Source organism: Vulpes lagopus, chromosome 17 (genome assembly GCF_018345385.1).
Source record: "Vulpes lagopus strain Blue_001 chromosome 17, ASM1834538v1, whole genome shotgun sequence".
Taxonomy (NCBI): domain Eukaryota; kingdom Metazoa; phylum Chordata; class Mammalia; order Carnivora; family Canidae; genus Vulpes; species Vulpes lagopus.
Window position 1 is genome coordinate 18,938,510 of NC_054840.1, and position 16,259 is coordinate 18,954,768.

A 16,259-nucleotide genomic window follows, 5' to 3' on the forward strand; every position below is an offset into this window, starting at 1 on the left:
CTGATCTTGTGACCCTTTCTGACTATAGGTGACATACCTGACTTTGCAACTTCATAAAATATTAGGAAGGATAAACCTCAAAATTCAAATACTGACTATATACTGTAGAATTACAATGTCACTTATTTTCCTTTTTAAGTATTTCTATATTTTCCAATTTCTCTACTGTGAAGAGTAGTCAATGTTTATAATCATTTTAATAATATTTTATAATAAGATACATGTTTTTAATCTAATTTTCACATCTAAATAATGAAACAAATATTTGCTAGGAAAAAATGAGTTGCATTTGCAATGTTTTATTGATTCAGTTTATAGTTTCCTTAAGGTTACAAAATGAAAGGGTTTTGTTGTTGTTGTTGTTAAGGAAAAAAGTATATTACCAAATACAAAGTCTACATAAGTCCTCAAGTTTGTATCTGATTTTCCTGAGAACCAAAGCAAGCTGGGAAATGTGAAAGTTGCCCAGTTTCCATTATCTAAAAAAGAAAGAATACCAGTTCTACACTGAATAGAAATATTTTACTAGCAGTAAACAAGAAACTAAGCTGTTATAATGCTAAAACTTAAATAGAAAGCACTGAATTATATTAATGGACATCATCAATAGTTAAAGCATGCATTTTAAATGTGCACCTACACATACACACACATGTGTAGGTGCACATAATGTGTAGGTGCACATACACACATCTTCAACCAAAGCCCAAGACTAAGTAAAGAGACATTAAAATGTCTTAAAGCAAAACAACTGATTTAACCCCAACATTTCACTCTGATGCAATTTATTAAAATCAGTCCCTGAGTTATTTTTTTTTTTCTAATCCCCCAAATTCAAAGTTAAATGAAAACCCCAGTAACCCAAACCACTTGTTTGGCAAGTAGATATGTTATAGTTGACCACAGACACATTAGATTGCAGGCAAGTGGGTTTTGAAAATGCTGAGATAATGTAAGTCCTCAAATCAGAAGTACTACTTTAATATCATAAACCATCCACATCATTATCAGAGACCACAGAAGAACTGGGTAACTTATTGGAAAAGTGAAAATGGCTGAGTCAGAAATTTCCATCTGACAGAGCAAAAGATTGAGAGTGAGAGGAACAGTGAAAAAGTGGCAGGAGGGAAGACAGTAGGGTGGAAACAGAGCAATATTTACCCATCCCGGTAGAACTGTCAGGTAAAACATTCCATAAAGAAATATCTGACTCAGAATGCCTGTGTGGCTCAGCGGTTGAGCTTCTGCCTTTGGCTCAGGGCATGATCCGGGAGTCCCAGGATCCAGTCTTGCATTGGGCTCCATGTGAGGAGAAAGCAGGAGGAGCCTGCTTCTCCCTCTGCCTATGTCTCTGCCTCTCTGTGTGTGTCTCAAGAAGAAATAAATAAAATCTTTAAAAAAAGAAAGAAAAATATGATTCAAGTTATCATAAAGGATAAAAAATACCCACAAACACAACCTCACAAGCTTCCTGTGTTTGCAGGCATCAACTTTATGGATCAGTACTCTGAAGCCAACCTTTTCTGTGTTGACAAGTAACCAAAAAACTACTCAAGAAAAGTTAAAACTCAGATCTTATCTATTTTCAGAAAATGCAGATCTAGATGCTAAATCTTCCTCTCTTCTCAAGAAGCATCGCATAATCTCAAAATGAGGCTCAACCTGCAGGTCACTTAGTCTACACTCCCAAAAATTGGTGCTTAGGTTCTGTCCTTGCATTCCCACCAAGTGATCACGAGTGAAGCTCCCTTCAAAACTCTGTATGACGTACCTTTATATCATCCAATGTTGGAATAGATGTTAGAAAAGATTTCCTTAAACTAGACCAAATCTGTATGGTCTATCCATCACTATTCTATCCATTCAGGTCACAAGTTTTCCCCCATACTATATATGGGAACCACTACTCATATATAGATATTTCTTCAAATTAACTAAAATTAAATTTTAAAAATTCAGTTCCTCAGTCTCACTAGCCACATTTTCAGCGCTAAATAACTATATGGGGCTGATGACTACCATTTTGGACAGCGTGAAATACAGAACATTTCCATCATCACAGAAGCTCTATTGGACAGCACTGCTCTAAACAATAATCACAGTGAGATAGATAGGTTACCGCTAACTTAAACTAGACCACTCAGTAGCATTTAAAGCCATTTTAACTGTCTGTGTCTATGTGTATGCAAACACACACATGGGCATATGCACTTATATTTTAACCGACAGATGTAGCTCACTTTACCAGTACAGGCAACCAAAGGTTTTGAATATATTACTGGTCTTGTGTTAGCCACTGATTTATCTTCAAAATTCCTGTATTTCTCCTGTTTCTTTTTCTTTAGCTATAAAGTGATGGTAGTTTTGCTAACTTCAGCAGTGTGAAAAAAGAAAAAGTTATTCCACATTTATCAAGCAACTACTGTGCAGATATAGTCACTGAAACAAAGTGAGTAAATACCCACTTAGAAAGGAAATCGAACTGATTTCAATACAGTTAAAGGAATTCAATTCTGGGAAATACATCTGCTACTGAATAAAACCACCAGATGGCTAACACTTACTGACCAAACACTTACTGAAGAATTCTGCATTCTGATTAACAAATCTACATCTGTGAATTTCAGTTGATCCCGAAAATCAAACTGGTCAAATGTAGAGATTTTCCTCAGTTTACTGTCTTTGGTGCACTCCCTAAAGAACAATTACATTTTACATGGGTGCTCCATTTCAGAACTCAGAAATATGTGAATTTACACAGCAGGTAAATAAGTAATTACTTTTAATATCATAAAAATTATTTAAAATAAATCATTCCTTCTTTTAGATGATTCAGTTTATTTTTAAATGAATTTAAAATTTCCTAACTGAATATAAAAAGATAAATATCAAAATTACACTCAGAGGGGTACCTCGGTGGCTTAGCCAGTTAAGCTTTGCATTCTTGGTTTTGGCTCAGATCATGATCTCATCAGGGTCCAGGGATCTAGCAGCCAGCACATTGGGTTCTGTGCTCAGCACAGAGTCTGCTTGCTGTCCCTCCCCCTCTGCTCCTCTCACCCCCCAAATAAAATCTTTAAAAATAGTTACACTTAGAAAACAATGAAACTCTTTACACAGTGTTTTCTGCAATACATTACATAGAGCACTTGTGTTCAGTAAATACTCACTGCTGTAAGGATGCAGTATAATGTAACCAAGTATTCTTATCCTGATTACAGTCCTGGGTCTAACACTCCCTAAATGAATAATCTTGAACAAATTAATATAGCTTACGTTTACTCACCCAAAATAGGAGTGATAACAACCACTATAAGGACTTGAGCACTGCAGGAAATCTGTACACTTCTTTTTAAAAGGTATTCACAAATTATTCTGATGGAGATAACTTTCTATGTAGAAAACAAAAGATCCTTGATTACCACAAGCAGTCCTCAAAATACCCCAAATACTTAAATATCCTTAGATAAGCAGTAGCAGACAGAACAATTTTCCACAAAGAATATCCAGACTGTAAGAATTTATTGCTTTTATATTGCATGTATCCCTAAAGAAACTCCGATCTTCTGTTGTTCCACTATTTGAATGACACTTTTCCTGGCACTTAAACAAGCCCTCAAAAGGTTTGGCAGCCCTCAAATGGTTTTGGTTTCTCTGTTTGCCTTAGCCTAGAAAGAAAAGCCACCCATCTCCTTAAACCCCTGTAGGATAAACCCAGTCATGCCCATTAAAACCCAAAAGATCACATCCAACCCAACTTAAGTACAAGTTTACACCAGGGAAAGAAAACCATTTTGGTTTATTGGCTTCATATGACAAGAGAGTTTCCTTAAGTACTAGCTACGGCAAATTCTATTTACCCTGAGTCAGATATTTCCACTTTCAACGTCTCTCCTGCAAGGAGATACTTTAGCTAGCACTTTCTTTCCTATCAGGATTAGTAAACACAATTATTTTTTATTTTTTTATAATAAATTTTTTTTATTGGTGTTCCATTTGCCAACTTACAGGATAACACCCAGTGCTCATCTCGTCAAGTGCCCCCCTCAGTGCCTGTCACCAATTTCAAAAAAGTAAGGGGTGCCTGGGTAGCTCAGTTGGTTAACCGTCTGACTTCTGATTTCAGCTCAGGTCATGATCTAGATGGTAAGATCAAGCCCTGAGTTGAGCTCTACTCAGCATGGAGACTGCTTAAGATTTTCTCCTTCCTTTCCACCACCCCTTGTTCGTTTCCCAGAGTTAGGAGTCTCTCATGTTCTGTCTCCCTTTCTGATATTTCCCACTCATTTTTTTAAAGGGGGGGTGGGGGAGACTGGGTGACGGGCACTGAGGGGGGCACTTGATGGGATGAGCACTCGGTGTTATGTTATATGTTGGCAAATTGAACTCCAATAAAAAAAAATAAAAATAAAAATAAAAATAAAAAAATAAAAAGATTTTCTCCTCCCTCTGCTCTTCCCTTCTCTGTCTCTCAAATATATATATATATATATTTTTTTTAAATCAAGAGTAATATTCACCCCCCCAAATTTTGTTTCAAATAGCATCCATAGAATAAATAGGCATTGTAAAAAGATTCTCTTAAATCCTGCTCCCCCCCCCCAAATTTTGTTTCAAATAGCATCCATAGAATAAATAGGCATTGTAAAAAGATTCTCTTAGAATCCTGCTCCTATAAAGCAAATTGTACTACTCAACAGTTCCACTCTGGTAACTATTTTTCAGAACTCTACACACAATTCCAGTAATCTTAGATCATATAGATTTAAAAGTATGAAAAAAAAACAAATGAGTAAATTTGGAGATCTTTTGAAATTTTACTCTGATATGCTGCCATATGCTCAATAATTGGTCATGTTTACTGACTAGAAATGTGTTTTTCTACAAGATATCTTGAGATCATGGGTACCTTTCTTAGAATCTAGGGGAATGCCTTTCCAGAAGATCAGGAGATTAAGCTTTCTAATTATAATACAAGTAGGCTTACATTTAAATCAGATTTCCTGGAAATTACCATCTATATAGAAGGAAGCAACCCAACAGTAAACTGAAAGAAGCTAGCTTATATTTCAAAGCACACCTAGAAAATCCCTATGCTGATAAACAGGGAGTTGAGCCAAGAATTTAAAAAGGGATTCTTTCAACCACTTTGGCTCTCTCTATGCAGTTCATCAGAGGGTATTTTATTTTTTAAAGATTTACTTATTTTAGAGAGAGCATGCGTGCATGAGCAGGAGGGGCAGAAGGAGAGAGAGGAAGAATCTCAAGCTGACTCCATACTGAGTGCAGAGCCTGATGCAGGGCTTGATCTCAAAACCCTGAGAGCACAACATGAGCTGCAACCAAGAATCCAATGTTAACCTATTGTGCCACGCAGGTGCCCCTATTTTTTTTTTTTTTCATTTTTGAGAAAAAAAATGTACTCACCTTAGTGGTACTTAAGTTAGATGTAAACTTTTGAAAGTTCCCTATTCCTAAAGAAAGCTGGAAATGAAGCAGCTACTGCTATTGGAAGAAAGAAGCAAAACCTGAAGCATAGAGGTAAATTCCAATAACGAGAAAGCTGAGACCTCTTCAATAAAGCAAAAATAAAGATTATATAAAGTGGCAGCATTATTCTGTCTTGGATTTTTCCTGCTGTGTAAAGAGTATTTCAGAGGGGGAAAAAAAACAAACAAACTTTGGAGCTATACAGACCAGGATTCAAATATGGCTTACTTAATGGCTTTAAGACCTGTACAAGTTATTTAATCTTTTTGAGGTTCAGGTTCCTCCTCTGTAAAATGAGAATAAATGTCTTGAGAACTATATTAGACAAGTGAAGGGCCAACGAATACATCTGTCACTCAATAAAAGGAAATTCAATAAATGGAACCTATTATTATTGGCAGCATCAGAATTAAGGAATTCTTAAGTCCTACACTTATGTCCCATTAAGTATTTCTTCCAATCAAGTCCCTCAACTAAGTTACTCACTAACACAGATCTTGGCACTTGTCTAGTATAGAATCTGTAATAGAATATGCAATCACTGCTTCCTCTTATGAATGTTTAGAAATATATCCTGGCAAAAAATTAAACTGTAATCGCACCTTACTACATTTCTATAGCTCTTGCTAACCTTTGTCCAACTGAAGGAGAATGTTTCCTTTACATATCGTGGGCCTGAGTCAAAAGAAAATCAGTGTGTCTAAAATGTTTAATAAGCTCCATCACTTCAAACTTTCTTTTTCAAGTGAATGTCCAGAGTTAGAAAGCAGAATAATAACCTCCATCACTTCAAACTTTTTCTATTGAATGTCCAATGTTAGAAAAGTAGAATTACATGAGAAAGTCATGTAATAGCTTAATCAACATCAAGAATGATGAGGGTAGGGGATCGCTGGGTGGCTCAGCGATTTAGCGCCTGCCTTTGGCCCAGGGCGCGATCCTGGAGTCCCAGGATCGAGTTCCACATTGGGCTCCCGGCATTGAGCCTGCTTCTCCCTCCTCCTGTGTCTCTGCCTCTCTCTCTCTCTCTCTCTCTCTCTCTCCGTATCATAAATTAAATAAATAAATAAATAGATAAATAAATAAATAAATCTTTAAAAAAAAAAAAAGAATGATGAGGGTAGACTGCTGAGCAGAAGTATAACCAGTCAAAAACACACTAACAAGTAGATTAAAAACAGTGCATGTTTAAAACTAGATGTCTTTTCCTCATTTCTATTTTTGAGTTGCTCTAGTGAAAGCTTTCTCCCAAACCCACATGTCATTTTGGTGTCTTTACTATTAGAAATGTGGATATTTCTTGCCCAATGTATAGAAATACAGCTTTATTGTAGCATATAAGGAACACACAAGCTAAAGTACAAGAGCCCTGTTCTTCAATTCCAGACACCTGACAGAGTTTTAGTTCTGGTTCTGTCAACAGTTCACCAAGTGACCTCTGACAAGTCACTTTCCAAATCAGAACCTCACTGTCCTGAGCTGTAAAGAATCAGTCCAAATTAAGAATTCATCCATCTCTGGGGCACTTGGCTGGCTCAAGTCACTTAAGCATTTGCCTTCAGTTTAGGTCATGATCCCAGGGTGCTAGGATAGAAACCCGCATCAATCTCCACATCGGGCTCCCTGCTCAGTTGCTTCTCCCTCTGCCCCCGCCCCCATCACACTGGTGTTCACTCTTTGTAATAAATAAAATCTTAAAAAATAAAAAAAAATAAATCATCCAAATTAGACATAGGGTTGCATGAAAGGTAGTTGATTCAGAGTAAGTGTTAAACATTTCTCTTGGACACAATATATAAAATGTGATCATCACAGCCTGTATAAAAGACTACTCTATAGAATGACTGTTAGGCTTTCTCCTTCACCAAATACCGCTTTCTTCATTGTTTCTGATGATTTAACTATTCCCACCATACAAAATGGCAAACATTTGCTTTTATTAATCTGTATAGTAGCTTTAATCATCAATAAATCCTAAAATAACCTTTCATTCAACTGCTGCCTTATAAAAAAGTGATCTTTTCCTGTTTCAACTAGCAATTCTCACAGAGCCTTCAATACTAGGGCAAAATGAGACCATGTTATCAGTCACTTATTGTCCAATGAATATAAATGTGAACTGTGTCACTAACTAAAGGGCTTTATATGGGGCCAGATGATCACAGTATAGCCTGGGAAATTCAGAAGGCTTCTGAAAGATCACCAAATGTTTTAAGTTCAAGTAGAATGGATTCTTAATATGCCTTGGATTTTTCTCTGCAATGCTATAGAAAGTAGCTTCAGTACATTCTATAGTATGCTTGGTTATCATGTAATTCCCCTGCAGAGGAAGTGAAAGAAAATCAGGGGCCGCCTGCATCTGTGAATAGGAAGACAAGTTGTCCAAATCTTTTCTGCTCTACAAGATTTACTCGCTTTACTGTTTTTTAAGGAGTCAAAATTATTTTGGCAATTTTTTAAAAATTGAAATAGCTATCTATGAGTATAAATTTATTTTTTACAGCACTGCTTTTAAAGTAGTGTTAACTCCTAATATATCATATGAAGCTGAAAGAAACTAAACAGTGTGGCCTTAGAAAACTATTCCAAAATAAGTACAACTGGACATATCCAGGCCCAAAGCAAAATCTGTTGAGCTCTTACCCATGCTTTCCCACCTTTTGACCTTAAACCACTCCAAGTTCGCAATCTGTACATCGTCCCTCTAGTCTCCAACCAGAAAGTTTCAGATTCTCCACAACTATCTCTTCTTACAATCAAGAACTTTAAAAATACATGTTATTTTTGATATGTTTAGTTAAAGCTTTGTAAGAACCTTACTCCTTTTATGCCAAAATAAATTTAAAGGAGAAAACAGTAAATTTAAAAATTCCGGGAGAAGTCAAAAAGTCAAAGTATTACAGGGCAACTTAAACAGTAATGTCATCAGGAGCTTGATTGGATACCACGACATTTTATAGAAAGTTTTCATATCCATTTCTCCAGTTAGCTGTCATCAGAAGACCATGTAAATATCATTTTCAATAAACAGATAAGGAAACTAAAGCTTAGAAATACTGAGTGTTATCTCTGAGATCTTACACCTAATAGGTGGTAAATAAAGAGATGTGAAACCAGGTCTTACAAGTCTAGGTTTGGGGTATTTCCCTTTAGAAAGAAATCAGTCCACTGAAGTTAAGTTTTATACTACTAGTCTGATTGCAATTGGGATGAATTATTTAATGTACCAGTAAACTACAGCAAAGACTGCAAAATAATTCTAAGAAAATCTCAATTACTAAAAAAATGCATAGTAGAGGTATATAGAGTAAAAATGTAGCCTCCTGTAGTATTTAAAATAAAAAAATGATAGATATATTACATATTGTCAAGTAAACGAGAATCAGAGATGTCTCCATGTCTTATCTCCCTTCAACTGGCACAAATCTTTTCAACACCTGTTCCCCACATTTTGGGGAGAATACATGGAAAGAACCCATAAATAGGGAACAGAAAACTAAATAAAAATAAAATTTTGATAAAACCCAATATGAATAGCTGAATGACACCCTAATGATTTCTATTCTATAACCTACAAAGCAGTTTTCATGTTTTACATAGTAATCAATTATGAAACAGAAAACAAATTTAGAACCTCAAGACAATCTGTGACAGACAGGTATCCTTCAGGTTTTAAGTGCCAATGAAAATTTCACATATCCAGAAGAGGCTTTGTAACACAAGGATTTCACTCAGTCACCACATCCAACTGCTCATGGTATTTCAGCAATGTCTCCTTTAGTTGTGTGATTACCAGTATCCATTTACTCTGGTGAAATAATTAGAATCACCCTTTTTACTCACAAAGGATCTGGGTTTGGCCTATAAATTCCTTGGTGACCCCATCTTTAAGCCTAGTGATTATCCTAGTACAGGGAGCTTGAGAGTCACTGAAACCAAGTTCCTAGACCTCAGGGATGTTAAAAGCACAGTAAACTGGCATCTATCCATAGCTCCCTAACTATTCTCTAAACCTCCTGTCTCTCCCCTCTAAAATACACACTTAGCCAAAATGACCTTTTGAGGATCGGCTCTGTGAAGCTCTAACGGGGTAACTACAGAAAGAAAAAGAAATGTTCTGTGGGTCCACTAAAGCCCAATTTGAAATAAGGTCTGACCATGGAAACCTGGAAAAACAAGAGAAGCAGACATGTCAAGTTAAAATCCTGCCATCACTGATAGCATAAGGGGACCTTTGTAGGCAAAGCTAAAAAGTGATGTGGTAAATACAGACATTGAGAATGAACAGTTCTTTCCAAATAGCTCTTGGCCCAGATGTCAGACCAAGCTCAAGAAGTACAGATGGGGGAACAAAGATCTTAATCAAGTCTCTTCTTTCTCCTTATTTATTTATTTATTTATTTATTTATTTATTTATTTTCTCCTTTTCTACTTCAGGTTTCCCATCTAGACAAAAGGACTTTTGGACAGTATTTGTCAACCCTAACATTTTATATTTTACACATCTTCATAACACCAAAGAAAAAAACCTAACATTTTAAAGCATTTGACAGAATGTTACCCCCAACTTATGTAATTAATGTAATAAAGTAAATCATGGACTCCTCCATACAGTCAATTTAAAAAAAAAAAAAAAAACAGAATCCAAAACAAATGTTGTTGATGGGGAGGTAACAAAGAGGAAAAGACATCCCTATAAGGCACTCACACTTTTCTACGTGCAGTTAAAAGTTCTGGAGTAAAGTTAATGGAAAGTGACTCAACCTTTATGACTCATTAGAAAAATAAAAGCCAAAAAAAGTCCAGTGGAGACTCCCCTGGTATTTGGTCATTGAGGAGCTGTATCAAGACTGGAAATGCTCATTACACACTAAACCTTCAAAGCTGAGGGGTAACTCAACCTAGGTACTTCTGATAGAAGTTTCCAAGAAGACAAAGTAACATTTCCTTCATGCAAATGTCAGTAACACATTTGAAGGAATAATTAGCAATAAACTAAAAATCGTAAGTAAACTTTTTCAAAAAGTTCAATCTGTTTACTCATGCACTCCACTCATGAAAGGCCACAGACCCTCACTCAGAGCTGGCATATGACATGCTCTTATTTTATATAAGGCTTCTATCTAGATAATCAATTTTGAAGTACCTAGAAATACATACGGAGTGTAAATTTTTTCTTCCTAAAAAAAAAAATCAGGATATAAGTATATAATTTTAAAAGTCACTACAAATAGAAAATACACTACCACAAGAGTTCAATCAGCAATAGTCCCCAACAACACCAACCTATTAAAGTTGTAACTGATGCTCATGGTGATAACTGAAGTATTCAGGATTGAGTCCCACATCAGACTCCTTGTATGGAGCCTGCTTCTCCCTCTGCCTGTGTCTCTGCCACACTCTCTCTCTGTCTCTCATGAATAAATAAATAAATAAATTATTTTTAAAAAAGGAAAAAAATCAAATAAGGAAGTTTCTTTAAAGTTTCATCAAAAATGGTCAAAAAAACCCCACTATTTGTTCCATAAAGTACCAGATAATAAAAATTTTAAGCTTTGCTGGCATATGGTCCCTTCCACAATTACTCATCTCAGCCTTTGTAGCATGAAAGCAGCCACAGACAATATGTAAACAATGAGCATGTTTTGTTCCCATAAAACGTTACTTATAGAAATATGAATTTCATATGTCACTAATCTTTCTGCCTCTTTTTTTTTTCAATTACTAAAAAAATATAAAACCTAGTCTCAGCTCACCTGCTGAATGAAAACAAGTGGTAGGTGGGCTGCATTGGCCTATGATCCATAGTGTATAGACCCCTATCTTAGTGGAACCGTCAATTACTAGAGGGGAGAAAATGCTGCTTATTCTTGAACATTGATAGAGAACACTGCAAAAACTTGAGAAATTAGAATAGAGAGGATTCCTGCACTAGGGTGACCACAGTATATTGCAAATGTCCATTGTGTAAGTCCAAGTGTATAATCTGGGTATAAAAACTACAGACTCCTGGGACCATATCAAAGAGATTCAACTGGTATCTAGTACGGCTAGGAATGTGTTTATAGTAAAACACCCAAGATAAACAATCTAATGCTGTACCAAGGTTTAAAATCCACTAACACTTGCAAAATATTTATCTGACGTAAGACTTGACTCCACAATATATAAAGAACTCTCAGAATTCAATAAAAAGAAAATAGTCTAATTTTTAAAAAGGGAAGGCAAAAGCTTAGAACACATATTTCAACAAATACATAAGAATGGCAAAAAAGCATAAGATAAGAGGCTTAACATCATTAGTCATTAGAGAAATGTAAACTAAAGCCACATATGTTATCATACACCTACTAAAATAGCTAAAAGGAAAAAATAAAACAAAAAACACCCTGACAATGCAAACTGTGGGCATGTATGCAGAGCAATTGGACCTCACATACACTGCTGGTGGGAATGCAAAATGGTATAACCACTTTGAAAACAGTTTGGCAGTTTCTTATAAAGCTAAACATACACTCACCATATGACCCAGCAATCCCACCATAGGTGCTTAACCAAAAGAAATGAAAACTTTTTTTCACCAAAAAAAAACCCTCTATATGCAAATGTCTAGAGTGACTTTATTTATAACCACGAAGTGAAAACAACCCAAATGTTCTTCAACAAGTGAATGGATAAGTAAACTGTGGTTCAGCCAAACACTGGAACTCAGAAATAAAAAGAAAGAGAATTACTAATATATACAACATAATATCAGTTACATTATGCTAAGTGAGAGAAGCTAAACTCAAAAAACTATTTTACTGTATGATCCAAAGACAGGGCATTTTTCCAAAGGAAAAAACTATAGTGGCCAAAAACGAATCAATGGCTAGCTAGCGGGAGACAGGGAAAGAGTAGAGAAGTTTGGTGGTTATATAACTGTTCTGATCTGGACTGTTGCAATAATTACAAGACTATACATTTGTCAAAAACTTAGAACTGTAAATTAAGGATGAAATTTCACTGTACATAAATTATACCTCAATGAGTTTGACTAAAAAGAAAAAATACTAATATATAAACAAAACGGATTACAACTGGTTCTGGTTTATGAGAAACTTCTTAATGTTGTTATGTCAATGTATGATTACCAACTATCATATGCATATGTACATACTTTATGTGGGGTTTTTCTTGTAAAATAAATGATGGCAAAATAAATGACTGTGTTTGCACACACGTTGGTCATGACTTCTAATGGTAATCTCTGAGAACTCTTTTGCACTGGTTTCTAAATTCAAACATCTGGGAATAAATAATCCCCAAGGTCCTTCTGAATATACAAACCAATTATCCTTTATAGGTCTTATTCAAGATCTAGGATATCCTAGTTTTACATTTTGAAGTACAGGACACCTTTAAGTGGGTCATCAGTTAAAAATATTAATTCAATAGATCTTCCACTAGCTACTTCTGAAACCGCAAATATAGCTATTATAGGTTTGTTTTTCCCCATGCTTCAGAGTGGTTCATTTTAAAAATATGCTCCTGCACTTAAGAAAACTAGGATTTCAAGCATAGTTTACTAAAGCTTTGTGGTATCTATAAATGCTTTCTTTATAAGAGTATCACATAGCTTTTTGTCATTGATGCAAATTCACTCATCTCAATAACAACTCTTACCCCCTGACAAGGACAATGGAAAAACCATGGCCTGTAGCTTTCTTTGACTTTATCCCTCTATACGTTTAAAGGGTCCAAGCCTTTAAACATTGGCCCCATCAGTCAGGCTGACTATAGCAGAAAAGGCATGCATTATTATTATCTTTTTTTTAGATATAACACTGATGCAGGAGTATACCCTCCTATAGTTCACTCAGTAATTCATTTGATGAATCAAAAATAAAACCTAAAAACAAAATCTTAGTTAAAAAGTTTAAAAAGCCTACATAAACTCATTAACATTCATATCAAACATTATCCCTAAAATAACTTTAAAACATCTGTGAAACTTTTATCCATTATTTCCATTCCACTGTTGTAAACATAAGGCAGTATTAAGGAAACACATTAGAAATTAATCTTATGTATCTACAGAATAATTTAAAAGAAAGGTGATGAGGGGAAGGGGGAAAAGGATGAGAAAGAGAGAAGGCAGGAGAGAAGGGAGAAAATGCGAGAGGAGGGGGAAGGTAAGTAAGGAGAGAATATCTGCAGCTTTAAGTGTTTCTAATTCTAGTCTCAATGTGCTAATTCCTAGCTACTCAACCTCAGCAGTTCCTGTAGCTCACTTCCCCATCCTGGCCCTCAGACTTTCATCTAGAAAATGAGGAGGTTGGCTTAGATTAGTGGTTTTTTTAATGCTTTCTACTCTGAGATCCTTTGATTAAGTATCAATTAACTTTATGGTTTCACACATGGAAGAAGTTGTCCTTTAGGTACCTGTTAGTTAAAACAAAACAAAACAAAAAAACTCAATGACTTAAAAAATGCTTTATTTAAAAAAAATCTTTATTTTACAAATGATAGCTATATCCATTTTTTTTAATTCACTCATTCAAGAAAGTATTGCATCCATAAACTGGAAGAGTTTTTCTTTCTCCTTCATGTGAGGGGCATTTTGGCTACAATATGAATTTAGACGGTTCTTTACAGCAACTCCTTGAACTCTACACAATTGCTTCTCCACCACAGTGAATATCACGTCCATGCACTACAGGGCATGTTTTATGATGGTACTACCCTTGCGCAACAGGTGGCACACAGTAGATAAACACTTTTTTAAAAAATATGTATCTAAGATTCCTTCCAACTTGCAAACTGTGAGATAAGTATATTAAACCTATTACTCAAATAAAAATCAAAACCACAAAAGAGCATTTATTATGAGTTTTCACTAAAATTTTATTCTTTTTTTTTTTTTTTTTTTTTTTAAATTTTTATTTATTTATGATAGTCACAGAGAGAGAGAGAGGCAGAGACACAGGCGGAGGGAGAAGCAGGCTCCATGCACCCGGAGCCCGACATGGGACTCGATCCCGGGTCTCCAGGATCGCGCCCTGGGCCAAAGGCAGGCGCCAAACCGCTGCGCCACCCAGGGACCCCCTAAAATTTTATTCTTAATAATGATTATCTCCAAGGACAGAAGGAAGAGCATAACAATTCCTTTATGTTTTTTCACTTGTTTATGTTATACTTACCTATATGGGATGATATCTATTTCTACGATGCACCAATGAGAAAATAAACATTAGGGGGATCCCTGGGTGGCTCAGCTGTTTAGAGCCTGCCTTTGGCCTAGGGCATGATCCTGGAGACCAGGGATTGAGTTCCACATCAGGCTCCCTGCATGGAGCCTGTTTGTGTCTCTGCCTTTCTCTCTCTCTCTCTGTCTCTGTGTGTCTCTTAGGAATAAATAAATAAAATCTTTTTAAAAAATTTAAAAAAAGAAAATAAACATTAAAAAATATTAAAAGTTCTTATATAAAAAAATAAAAAATATATGTATTTCTTTAAATAAATTTACTTTCTGGCATTGTGATCTGTGCTCCCCATGGTTAGAAGGCAATATCTCTGCCCCTTAAGAGCTTATACTCTGAGAAGGAATATAAAATATTATCTATAATATACAATAATAATAATAATAATAGTAATAAAATAATATACTTTGCCAGAGGTATGATTCCTAAACTAACAGGGAGCATTTAATAACACATTCATTCACTCACATATGCAAATATTTGCTGAATACTTTATGGCTGAAAGACCTGAAGCCAGATGAGGGTAAAGAAAGATAAATAAAATATAAATCTCCCAATTCAAGGAGATACAGCCATTGTCTCATTAAAAAAGAGTAACAAAAAAACCTGCAGTAGAATTCTGAAGCAAAGAGAAACTGTAGTTTGTCCTGGAGCCATGTACTATACATCCATACATCTCACCTTCACTGCCTTCCCATTACACACCTCGTATGCTCACGACATGCTTTCGATCTCTGGGAATACTTGCTTAACTTAATGCATCAGACCTAATTTTGTACTCTTCTCCTTAAAATTCTGGATTTGTGCCATTAACTTAATTTACCTCATTATGCTACTACGGTGTCCTGGATCTAAAATGAATCAGTCCTTTGAGACATATTTCTGGAAATGTATTAAGATGTACTTATCTTCCACAAGAAAAGAAAGAAAGAAAGAAAGAAAGAAAGAAGAAAGAAAGAAAGAAAGAAAGAAAGAAAGAAAGAAAGAAAGAAAGAAAAGAAAGAGAAAAAGAAAAGAAAAGAAAAGAAAAAAAGATTTTCTTTTAGAATAGCTAGTTGCTTTTACTTCAAGTAAAAAGTCACTAGGTGCATTTATTTCAGACACGTACATGAAACATAGATATAACCAACTTTGGAGATGGTGGAACTTTCCATATGAAGACTAGTACAAATACATAACAAAATGATTGCATTTCTTACTGTTGTAAAAGAAGAAAAAAGAAGGCTGGCCCTGGGAATTGACAGGAGGGTTTGTGTGTTGGGCTAAATGGCTAAAAGTGGAAAAATTCTAATTGCAAAGGAGTTGATAAAAGTTTAAAAGGGTATAGAAATGGCTTTGGTGGACAGGATAATATTAGCTCTTAGACCAACACTTTAAGTGTCAAAACTTTGTAAGATGGGAGAAGGGGCAAGACTATGATGATAAGTGATCAATTAAGAAGTGATATGGGAATCTGACTGGAGAGGGAAAAAAGGAAAGTAAGGAGTCTGGACTATTTTGTCAGAAAGAAAAATCGGCAAAGACATT

General features: G+C 35.4%; 1 protein-coding gene across 1 annotated transcript in view; it reads right to left on the minus strand.

Moving 5' to 3' along the window:
- CCDC50 (coiled-coil domain containing 50) overlaps positions 1 to 16,259 on the minus strand; it is a gene marked incomplete at its 5' end in the record, with an annotated part of 74,384 nt that overhangs the window by 53,290 nt on the left and 4,835 nt on the right. The window contains one exon of the mRNA XM_041731647.1: positions 3,287 to 3,392. Coding sequence (XP_041587581.1) covers positions 3,287 to 3,392 — 106 coding nt within the window. The remainder of the gene's footprint in view (positions 1 to 3,286; positions 3,393 to 16,259) is intronic.